At 39.8% G+C, this 12,275-nt stretch overlaps 1 protein-coding gene across 4 annotated transcripts in view; it reads left to right on the forward strand.

Moving 5' to 3' along the window:
• The first annotated feature begins 1,103 nt into the window (after positions 1-1,103).
• The window catches only part of PRMT9 (protein arginine methyltransferase 9), a 32,534-nt gene continuing 21,362 nt past the window's right edge, over positions 1,104-12,275 (forward strand). For 2 of the 4 annotated variants that reach the window (XR_011436747.1, XR_011436746.1), the window contains exons 1-6: positions 1,342-1,541; positions 3,867-4,015; positions 4,808-5,044; positions 5,568-5,735; positions 8,303-8,405; positions 9,304-9,410. Coding sequence is in view for 1 of the 4 variants with exons in the window: in XM_001915180.6 (XP_001915215.2) it covers positions 1,353-1,541; positions 3,867-4,015; positions 4,808-5,044; positions 5,568-5,735; positions 8,303-8,405; positions 9,304-9,410 (953 nt within the window). In the remaining 3 variants the exon portion in view is untranslated. Of the gene's footprint in view, positions 1,542-3,866; positions 4,016-4,807; positions 5,045-5,567; positions 5,736-8,302; positions 8,406-9,303; positions 9,411-12,275 lie in introns of those variants that run through there. The other 2 variants (XM_001915180.6, XM_023636461.2) reach the window with 2 other exon arrangements.

Below are 12,275 nucleotides of genomic sequence, written 5' to 3' on the forward strand. Positions count from 1 at the left end.
AGATTGGCACAGATGCTGGCTCAGGGACAATCTTCCTCACCAAACAAACAAAAACCCCCCACAAACACAATTGCTTACTTTGACCTAGGCTCTGCTAGGTGCAAAGGTTACGAAAATAGTTCCTGCCCTTGAGGAATTTTCTAACTAGGGGAGGTAACAATCTACTGAGCTGGATTTTGAAGAATTAATTAGGATTTACACAGGTAGGTGCTCAGAAGGGTAGTTCAGATAATCAAACCAAAAGAGAACGCAGAGAATTGGAGCAACCCCCAAAGTTTGTCAGTTTGACACGCAAAATGCTCCATTTTTTGTTTCTTGTTAAGTAAAATATTAACCATTATCATGTTTGAAACCAGAGACAGACTTCTTTCAGCTGTAATTCCTATACTCCGCCCCCCCCCCCCCCCCCCCACTTTTAAAAGCTTTGTATTTATCCCTTAGGGGCACACTTGAAGGTAGAAAACCTTTTTCTGTGTATTAATCTAACCACAGCCCAGCGGCGATACATCCGACCGTGAAATAGACCCTAAACTCGTTCACAGCCAGGAACCCTGGGTTTGAGACACTAACTGGTTGTGTAATCTTGAGCAAGCGACTTCTCAGAATGTCCCCTTTTCCCTCTTTAGGATTTGTATGGTCCACGGGCCCACGGCACAGGATTTTGTGAGGGTGACTGAAAATAATGCCTGTGGAAGCATTTCCTCTACCGTATCTAAGCTGCTGGAGCTCTCTCCGCGTTCCTTCCAGTCTTGCCATTTTGAGACTTGGTGCCTCCAGAGGTCTTAAGCATCAGCAGATGCCTGACGGTCCTTCCTCGTGCCCACCCACGTCCCTCCCGGGCCGGCGCAGCTCGCGCTGACGGGGTCTGCAGACTGGGGTCTTAGAGCCAAAGTCACACACTCCCAAAGGCCAGGGGAGAGGCACACAAATCTCTGGCTTTCTGCCGGGGAAAAGAGAAGCTCGACAGAACCGAAAAGAACCGTAAAGCAGGACTGCAACACCTACACGCCGCGACCACCGCCGCACCACTCCTTCAACGCGGGAGGCGGGGGAGGCGGGGGGGGCGGGGCGCCGCGACGTGCCGACGCCGGGCGCGCTGACGTATGCGTAAGTGCGCCGCCGGTGTGTACCCGCCACGGCCTGCGGAGGCTGCCTGGCCGGGAGGAGGCGGGGCTTCCGCTTGGTGAAGGAGAGCGAGTTCGCCCGCGCATGGGGGCTGTCTTTCTTGCGTCGGTTCTCGAGCTCTCGGTAGCCCCACGGAAGCGTAGTCATCTAGACTGTTTTCTCGTTCCCTTTCCCAAAGCATCTTCCCTTTGATTATGCAAGCGCGAGTTTAGGGCGGTGGCTTGGTCATGCCGAACTCGCGGGCCAGGCCCCGCCGGGATGCTGGCGGTGGCGCTGGGGCCGCCGGGCGGAACGAGCTGGTGTCGCGGTCCTTGCAGAGCGCAGAGCACTGCCTGGGCGCCCAGGACTTCGGCACGGCCTATGCCCACTACCTCCTCGTGCTCAGCCTGGCGCCGGAGCTGAACGACGACGTGAAGGTAAGGGGGCCCTTCACTCCCTCACCTGCTGCCAGATTCCCCGTTCTTCTCTTTAAAATATTAAATAAGTCATTAAGTTGGGAGAGGGGGACTGAAGTGAGTGGCCGGTCGTTGCTATTAATATTTACTGTTCACCTTTGACTCTTTTCTTCGTATCCACCACCAGCCCATTAGAAAATCCTGTCGGCTCCACCTTCGAATTATATCCAGAATCTTACCACTTCTCACCCCCTCTTCCTTTGCTACCCTGGTTCAAGCGTCAGTCATCTCCTGCCGACTGTTGCAGTAGGCTCTTAACTAGACTTTCTTCTCAAGTCTATCTCAACACAGCCAGCATGAGCATTTCATAACGAAAGTCAAATGATGTTACTTCTCTATTTCGAAACTTTCATCTCACTCGAAATTCCAAAGGCCATATTACAAAGGAGGCCTCAGATGATCTTCTCTCTCCTCCTATATTTAATTCTAGCATATCCCTGCTTCAGGGCCTTTGCACTTGTCCGTACTGTATGTAGAAGGAATGTTGTAGGTTTCTGTAGCTCAGTAAATCTCTTTTGCAGTTAGCCTAAAATAATCATTTGATAACGCATTCTTTAAACTTCAATTATTGGATTATTTGTGACAGTTCTCTTGAAATGCTGTAGAGTTATTTTAGAATCTATATTTTTTCAAGTTATTTTAGAATCTTAATTTCAAAAAATGATTTAACTTAATTCTGCATTCACTTTTCAGCCTCAGTCTGCCTTGGTTTATTACATCCAGGGTTTCTCAACCTCAGGACTCTTTGAGTGGGATAATTCCTTGTTGTGAAGGTCTGTCCTGTGCATTGTAGGATGTTTAACAGCATCCTTGACCTCTGCTCACTAGATGTCTGTAGCGTGGAGAGGTTTGTAGTTCACATAAATTTAGTGTATATTTCAGGACCAGCTGGCCTCAAGGGGGAGAAGGTGCTATGTTGAGATACAGTGTACTCTCAATTCTTTGTTCCTTAATTTCCTCTTTTGTAAACAGGGACAATATCTTTCTTGTATTTATCGTGTATTGAAAGTACATCTAAAGTTCGCATTTCAATGTCTCGCCTTCGGTAGGGTTCAGTAACTAGTTCCGTTTCCTGTGGAACAAAGTCCGTATTTCTTTCTTTCTGTGGGCCTTTGTGAAAGACCTGTCTGTTAAGTCTTATTTCCTGCTACTCCCTCTACTCTCCATACCCACACTTCAGCTGCACCAAGCCTACTTACCTATGGATCCCCAGGTCCATTTCATACAGTTTGTGCTTTTTTCCCCTCACACCCTAGAATCTTCTTCCTTATTCTTCTCTCTCTAGTAAACTCCATAAAGATTCAGTTTCAGGTATCAACTCTTTTGTATAGAATATGTGAAGATGATGTAAAATGTGTTCATGATAGAGCTGGAATGGCTAAAGCCTTCCCTCTCTCCTCTGTTACATTGTGGAGAATTGCTGGAGGGAGGTGAGATTGGAGCTAGGGTGACAGTGGGAAGGCTATCGCTGTAGTCCTGAAAGTGGTTACAAGGGCCAAATTACGTTGTAACAGTGGGGATGGAGAGGAGGTGACAGGTTTAAACCTATTGAGAGAATTGGCTGGGTTTGAAACTAATTGTAATGGAGTTCGGGTAGCATTATAAAGGTGACTTGTAGGTTGAGGTTGGATGGTACCTTAACCTTATCTCCTGTGTGAGAGGAATAGAATGGGTTCAGTTTAGAAAATTTGGAATTTTTTCAAATCTGTGTGTTAAATTTCTCTCTACAAGGGCTCTGTGAGGATAGGAACAGGATTTCTGTTGTTCATTGCTATTCTTTGCACACTGGTTGTTCAGGAAATATTTAAGTTGAGCTGAATTTGAGATGGCTGAGGGTACTATCCCTGGTTGAGATGACTAGTAGGAAGTTGTATCTGTGAGTCTGAGGTTCTGAAGAGAGGGCCTTGATTGGAGATGCAGATGTAGCATCCATCAACGCATACGTTGGGGATGGATGAGAAAAGAGGGCCAGGGTCAAACTCTTGAAAACCTTGGAGCCCACAAAAAAGAGGTAGGTGGGGAATGTGATAATGACAGCTAAGAATGGAGAGAGTTTAGAGAGTAGTCAAACTGTCTAATTCTATGTGTTATTGCACTGTAGGTGGTAAAATTTATTCCCTTACGCATTTGTTTGTTTAGCAAACAGTGCCTACTAAAGCTAAATAAAACTTAAGGTGATCATTTAATAATAGGTAAGTTCTATTCTCTGTGGAATCTTCAACCTGTGTTGTATAGTCTTTTATCACTTATGTAATTGACTAATTTACTGTTTTCTCTCTTATAAAGGAAACTTTTCAGTATACACTCTTCAGATGGGCTGAAGAGCTTGATTCTCTCAATCGAACACAAGACTTACTTGGTTGCTATGAGCAAGCCTTGGAACTGTTTCCTGATGATGAAGTGATTTGCAATAGTATGGGGGAGCATCTCTTCAGGTGTGCAGTGATTTCAGTATTACTTGTGAAGAATTATTCTGTGTCACAGGGAGTAGATTGGTGATTAGATATTTTTAAAAAGAGGAAAGAAGTTCTTCACCATAGAAAGTTTAAGAAGGACTGTTCCAGATGGTTTGTTAGTTTTTTCCCCCGTCTTTTATTGTTGATTTGCTCACATCTAATTCAGTAGCATTTTTTGGGTGAGGGTTGCCTTTGATTTTTTCCAAAGCATTTAACTTATTCTCCTTAGAAACAGTGGCTCTCTTTTTGCAATCATATACAATTAATTTCTGTAATATTTAATTAAAATATGTAATTATAATAACAAGTGCAACTGGCGTAAACTGGTCTGGCCCCAAATACAACTGACTCCTGATGACCATTCACTCAACTGCTGAGAGAAAAGTTATGCAGTCACACCAGAGAGGAGCCTACTACCCATTGGAATTAGTATGTTTTACAGAGAGAATGGTTTTTGGAAAGCACTGGTGTTCTAATGAGTTGGTTAAATGGAGGATGACTCCGAGAGCTTCCACTATACTTAAATACAATAGTAACTTATAGTCAAGTACTTTTTAGTGTCCTGGAATGCATAACTAACAGGGGTTCAGAAAATAAAGAAGTAATTGAGGGTTACAGTCCTTGTAGAAGGCTTCCCAAAGGAGATGGCACTTGGGTTGGGTAGGATTTGGATGCTGGTGAGGGATTCTCAGGCCAGATGAGTGGCATGAACAAAGGCACTGTAACTGATACCATATAGTTAAATATTTTGTCTGCCATTTTTTACTCCAGAATGGGCTTTAGAGATGAAGCATCTGGGTATTTTCATAAAGCAGTGAAGCTAAACCCTGATTTCAATGATGCAAAGGAGAATTTTTATCGTGTTGCAAACTGGTTGGTGGAACGCTGGCACTTTATCATGCTTAATGACACCAAAAGGAATACAGTTTATAATGCAGCAATCCAGAAGGCAGTTTGTTTGGGGTCCAAAAGTGTCTTGGATATTGGAGCAGGAACTGGAATACTAAGGTTTGTTCTAATAGTGTTTTAATTATATATGTGTGTATAGTGATGTGAATTAAAGATTTTACCAAATCTGAAAAATTGAACAGTGGAATTTAAGTAGAGTTCAATTTATTTCTCATAATCTTATTACGATTATTCATGCAACTATTATTGTATTTTTCACTGTAACTTTCATCAGGAACAGGACATAACTACGAAGAAAAATTGGGGGTTATTGAAATTTTGAGTAATAAATGTTAAAAGTATTTTTTGCATTAACATTCTGGTTGAATCTAGTTGTCTAAGTTAAAGCCTATTAACGTTGTTGTTCACACCAGCTGTGTCTCTTAATAGGGTGGATGTCATGACTTACTATATGATTTGTTTCATGACAAGAATATTAGTTCGTTTTTTTAAGCAGAATGAATAATGCTTGTGTTTGTTAAGAATAAAAGGAAAACGATGTTTAAGCCTCATAATTCTATTAAAATTTGAAAAAATGCAGTGGATTATTTTTTTCTTGATGGAGCACTTTTTCCCCTTGTAGCATGTTTGCTAAAAAAGCTGGAGCGCACTCAGTGTACGCCTGTGAGTTATCCAAGACCATGTATGAACTTGCCTGTGATGTAGTGGCAGCAAACAAGATGGAAGCAGGGATCAAACTCTTACATATGAAGTCACTTGATATTGAAATTCCAAAACACATTCCTGAAAGGTATTATAATATAAACTAATTTTAGTGTTTATAATACACTATTTTATTTTTTAAAAATTAAGATATTCATATTTCTAGCTTCTAGTCCAAGCAAAAATGCTAAAGCCTTTATATTATAAAGGCATGGATATAGTAGGATAGTTTAGCATAAGGTAAATATTCTTGAGAAAAATTTGTGGCAAGGGATTTAATAAGTAAACTTGGCCTTTAGCATGTTGCTTTACCTTTGTTAATTTCAGTTTTTCCAGTTGTAAAAATGGCTAATGCTTCTTAGGCGATCAGTAACTTTAAAAATTGTACTTAAAAATAGTATATGAATAGATCAGGCTTAATGGACTTACCACATTTTCTGTTAATATGCTTGGCTAAAATGAAAGCTTTGGAAGTGTCAGCTGTCAGTGTATTTTGGCCTGGGCCCTTTAAATACTTTGAATATTATCTCATAAGTCTTGGCTTTTTAGTATGTCGTCTCATCTTGATGCATAGCACAAGGGTGATGGAATGTTAGAGCCAGAAGGGATTTGAAAATAATCTGGTCCAACATTATCATATTAGAGACAGAATTTTCTCTATGTAACACTTACTTTACTGCCTCTCCTGGGTACTCTGTCTTCTCATCTTAAATTCAGTTTATATTGAAAGAGGACTTTTTTAATACTCTGCTGTCATTTGGACTATCATTTAAAAAGTCTTTTTCCATATATGTGTAATAATATTTATGTAATACTTAAGCTTTTCAATCGTCTCTACATTTATTCTCATGAAAGAAGCCCTATTAAATTGTTTAGGCAGATATTATACCCATTTTATAGAAATAAACAATATCCTGAATTGTCCTAGTGTGTTCAGGCTGCCGTAACAAAATGCCATGGACTGGGTGGCTTAAACAACAGACATTTATTTTCTCCTGGTTCTGGAGGCTAGAAGTCTGTGATCAGGGGTGCTGGCAATTTTGGCTCCTGGTGAGTGCTCTCTTCCTAGCTTGTAGATGGCACCTGCCTGCTGTGTCCTCACATGCCATTTCCCTTGGGCACGTGAGGAGAGAGAGATCTGCAGGTGTCTCTTCCACTTTTGTAAGGACACTGGCCCTATCAGATAGGGCCCCACCCTTATGACCTCACTTAGCCTTAATTACCTTATAAAGAACCTATCTCCGAATAGGTTCACCTTGGGGATTAGGGTTTCATTGTATGAATTTTGATGGTGCACGATTCTGTCCATAGCATGAATCAAAGTTACTTTAACGTAATCTGCATTTTTCTCACAGATAATGTTGTGGAAGGATCTACTGCCTTTGAATCAGGAGATATAGATTCCAGTACAGACTCTAACTAATTTATTTTGACCTTCAGCACATTTAGAGACTTTAGGATGTTGGGCTAGATGATTTGAGATACTTTCCACATTCTAAATGTATGCAATCATAGATATTGAAAATTTTGTGGTTTTTTAATATGAATATACAAATATATATAATATTGGGTTTTGGCACTGGGGGGGATACCAAAATTGTTTCTGTCCTCAAGGCATCTGTAATCTAGATAGGAAGATAAGGAATATTCATGAAACTTTTCTTTCTCTTGTGACTACACAAATGAGTGATACTGCCAATAAGTGCTAAAAAAGTTCAGAGAAAGAAATTATTTTGATATTTCTTTGAGTAAAATTTTTTAGAAAGAAAGGACAGAAGATCAGAGCTCCGTGGAGTAGGCTTTTCTGAAAATTCATGGTTAGGTAGTGAGTAAAGCAAGAGAAGCAAGGGAAAGGCACAGTCATCGTGTAAGAGGTAAACATGGATAATAAAGATAAAAAAGGGCTTTTGAGGGGCCGGCTCCGTGGCCGAGTGGGTAAGTTCGAGCACTCCGCTGCGGCGGCCCAGGGTTTGGATCCTGGGCACGGACATGGCACCGCTTATCAGGCCACATTGAGACGGCGTCCTACATCCCACAACTAGAAGGACATGCAACTAAGATATACAACTGTGTACAGGGGGGGTTTGGGGAGATAAAGTAGGAAAAAAAAAAAGGCAATAGTTGTTAGCTCAGGTGCCAATCTTTAAAAATAAAGGGATTTTTGAGAGGAAAGCCTTCTCACCTGCATTAAATGTTATTTGCAGATCAAGGAAAATGAGAACTGAGACTATTCATTTTGATAAGTACAGGAGTCATTGATGATAGAGTATGATAGAGTATTTTTATAAGAGTGTTAGGGATAGACGTCCAGTTAGTCAGCATTAAAGGTGGGGACTGGTGAAGGTAATGAGTTTGAACCACTCTTGAGGATTTAGGCAATGAAAAAATAGCGTGAGGAGGCAGCAGGATCAAGTGAAGTTTGTGTGTGTCCCCCCCCTCCACCAGAAAGTGCCATTGAGAACAGAGGAGCCTGGGGAACATTAGAGTCAAGTTCCTCAAGATTCAAGGATAGACACTAAAAGTGAAATGTATTAGAAAATTTTATATATGGACTGTTTCTATAATGTACTCTTCCTTTCTTCTCTCAGCTTTGACATCTTTATATAAATAGTATGCTATGTTACTTACATATATCTTTAAAAAATCATTCTATAGAGTGTCCCTAGTTGTAACAGAAACTGTCGATGCAGGTTTATTTGGAGAAGGAATTGTGGAGAGTTTGATTCACGCATGGGAGCATTTACTTTTGCAGCCAAAGGTAAGCAGTGTGAAAACACCTAAATTTGATTAAGAAGTCATTATTTCAAGAGATATTTACTGAGCCTCTAGCGTATTTGCAAAACACTATGAAATACATCCCACTGTCAAGATACTTCCTGTGTGGTTGCAAAGAAATCTGTGCAAAAAAAAACATGTAATAACATAATGCAGTGTACATTTGTGTGCCCAGATGGGGTATATAGGCAAAAAATACTCCAGGAAGGAACTGACAGGAATTGAGGTTACCTTGTGGAGGGACTGACCGTGGGGCTCTTGAATAGGGTTGAGAAAGGGAAGTACTTTCAGTCTCACAGCCCTCGCGGCTTAGATTTTTGGCAAATTACCAAAAGGGAGTGTAGTGCTAACTGGCTTGATGTGGTTTTAAGGTGCCAGTTGAACTCAGGCTAGTGATCGGACAGGACGAACTCTTACATTTGCCAGATTTTGTTTTGCATTAAAATCCTCTGATGACCTACAAACTGTAGATTTGGTTTATATAATATGTATTATGAATGAAAGAATTGTAATGTGTAATAAGAATTCACTACGTAGAGAGAATGAGCTGGACTTAAAAGAGCTAATTAAAAGTTGAGAAGAAGAGCGTTTGTTTTTCAAGTAGGGTAATGGTGATTTTGGCTTCTCAATTAAAGTCATACCCCATAATGTTTTGTTGTATGCAGACTTATAGCCCCACCTTTCCTATTTGTAGTGTTAAAAAAAAAAAAAGAATACACACACACAATTAGCAGTGAAAATAAACTTTTTAAAGAAAAAAATTCTTAACCTACTTATCCTTACCTGTTTTAAAGGTTTTTTCTTGTTAATTATCATAGCTTGTCATCACTCATATATATTTGCCTACATGTAACTGAAAGTAATTTTTGTTATATTTTTAGACCAAAGGTGAAAATGGTAATTGTGAAAAGTACGGGAAAGTTATACCAGCAAGTGCTGTTATATTTGGCATGGCAGTGGAATGTGAAGAGATAAGAAGACATCATAGGTAAGTTTTTATTTAAATAGTAAATATTAGGGCCAGCCCCGGTGGCCTAGTGGTTAGGTTCAGTGCACTCTGCTTTGGTGGCCTGGGTTCAGTTCCTGGGCACAGACCTACACCATTTGTCTGTTAGTGGCCATGCTGTGGTGGTGGCTCACGTACAAAAAGAGGAAGATTGGCAGTGGATGTTAGCTCAGGGCGAATCTTCCTCAGCAGCAAAAAAAATAAAAAATATATTAAATATTAAAACTTGGTAATTTTGGAGAGTAGACTGTACTTCAGACGTTATTTAGTGAATATTTGCTTAGTGAGAGTTTGTAGTTTTCTGACCTTTAAATTTGTGTTATTTATTCCAGTCTTAACTTTTTTTGCCTTTTCTTTTTTTTTACTTTCTTTTAAAATGAAACTCTAGAATTAAAATCAGCTTTCAGTTTTTTAGTGGAAAATTAATTTTAACACAATTTGGTATTATTTTGATGTGTGATAGATTCGTATAGGAAAATAATAAGTTCAGGCTGACCTTAGATGAAAGTGAAATTAAAATGTCATATGTGAAAATAATTTGTTTTATTTCTTCTATTTCCCTCTTTTTTTTTTTTAAAGATCGGCACCTGAGCTAACAACTGTTGCCAATCTTTTTTTTTTTTCCTGCTTTATCTCCCCAGATCCCCCTGGTACATAGTTGTATATCTTAGTTGCACATCTTCTAGTTGTGGCATGTGGGATGCCACCTCAACATAGCCTGACAAGCAGTGCCATGTCCATGCCCAGGATCCGAATTGGCAAAACCCTGTGCCAACACAGGGGTGCGTGCGGACTTAACTGCTGGGCCACAGGGCTGGCCCCCTCCCTCTTTTTTTCTTTTTTGAGGAAGATTAGCCCTGAACTAACGTCACTGCCAACCCTCCTCTTTTTGCTGAGGAAGACTGGCCCTGAGCTAACACCTGTTCCCTTCTTCCTCTACTTTGTATGTGGGACACCTGTCACAACATGGCTTGATAAGCGGGGCATAGGGCTGCACCTGGGATCCAACTGGTGAACCCCAGGCTGCCGAAGCAGAGCGCGCCAACTAAACCACTATGCCACTGGGCCAACCCCCCATTTACCTCTTCTTAATAACTTTATTGATAGTATAAAGTTTTTTGGTTTGGAGGGATAAATTTTAGGATTTTTCTTCACTTGAGGTTCTGAGATTTCTTGTCAAATATGATATAGGTAAAAATGTGACAGTTATAGAAGCTTCTTCGTTCCATTTTTTCTTGAACATTAATGAAAGTTTTATTTTGCTAAAATAATAATCTGTATTTTGTTAGAACTTTTTAAGGAGCCTCCCCCTTCCAATAACTTAATAGTCATAAAAGTAACATATGAATATTTTAGGAAATAGTAATAAGTAAAAGGAGAAAATAAAAATCCTCCTAAACTCCTCGCCAGTAGATACCTACTGTTCATCTTTGCTGCATGTTCTTCCTTACACTTTTCTTTGCCTGTTACAGAGTAATAAGTAAAAATGTTTAGTGATTGGTAGGGCACAGGGCGCCAACCAAACAGAAGTGGCCTTAATCAGCAGATTGGCTGAATTAGAGTGCCTGGTTGAATATCAGCTCTGTGTAAGTAAATATATGTATGTAAATTTAATTTTGTTTCAAAAGTATCAGTAAACATATTTGCTCTTTCTTTGTGAGCCTCTTCATGTTAATAGAATTACTCAATGATTTTTTAAAATCAATTTTTTAGTGCTGTAGTTCTCAGAGTTTAGAATTTTTAGGTTGCTTCCACTTTTCTGCTTTTAAGAACGAGGATAAATAGCTCTGTACTATGTCTTTGTGGACTTGTCTTTATTATTTTCTTAGGCTAAATTTCTTAGTAAAGAATTACTGAGTTACAGGGTATGTACATTTTTCAAGTTGTAGAGACACATTGCTGAATTGCCCACCAGAAAAGCTAGGTTGTGTCTTGTTGAGATTTATTGCTGTGACATGATTACAGACTCCTAGCCCTCAATAGTTTCTCTTTATATTTTATAGAAAAACCACTAAAATTATTTGTCCAAGCAAAATAGAAATTAAGTGACTGGTATCTACCATTTTGAAAAAGGATTCCTTCATCCTTGACTCATTTGTGTAGCAGATGAACGTCTGACTGTACAGCAGAAGCACCAGACGGGCTTTTGTAAAAATTAAAATGCCATGCATTTTGTTTGAGTAGGTCTGGGTGAGTGAGGCCCAGGATCTGTTTTTTACAAAGCTCAGCAGTATGGGTTGACGACTATGAAGAAAGGTGAAAAAAACTTAGATGACTGCTCCTGTTTTATCTGGGAGAAACATAAGCCATTATTATAAAAATTACCATTTGAAACCTAATCAGATAAATTTTAGGCTCATTTGGACAAGCAAATGTTTTAAGAATAACCAAGAAAACTGAAACTTGCCTTATTGGGTATAAAAACATAGAAATAAAAAATGGTGATGTTTGATGCAGAAACAGGAAAACAGATCAGTGGAACACAATAAAGAATCTAGATACAGACCTTTGAACTTATAGAGATTTAGTATATGATACAGGTGTGGTGCTTCGTATCAATGGAGAAAGGATAAACTGTTCAGTAAATGGAGATAGTATGCTTCATTTGGGGAGAAAAGTTAGATCTTTACTTTTAATTCCAGATGAGTTAAATATCGAAGTAAAAAAAATCTATTTGGGGACTGGCCTGGTGGTGTAGTGGTTGTTTGTGCACTCCGCTTCGGCAGCCTGGGGTTCCCAGGTTCGGATCCCATGCATGGACCTACACGCTGCTCATCAAGCCATGCTGTGGTGGTGTTCCACACACAAAATAGAGGAAGATTGACACAGATGTTAGCTCAGCAACAA

The sequence above is a fragment of the Equus caballus genome, chromosome 2, assembly GCF_041296265.1.
Source record: "Equus caballus isolate H_3958 breed thoroughbred chromosome 2, TB-T2T, whole genome shotgun sequence".
Lineage (NCBI taxonomy): Eukaryota > Metazoa > Chordata > Mammalia > Perissodactyla > Equidae > Equus > Equus caballus.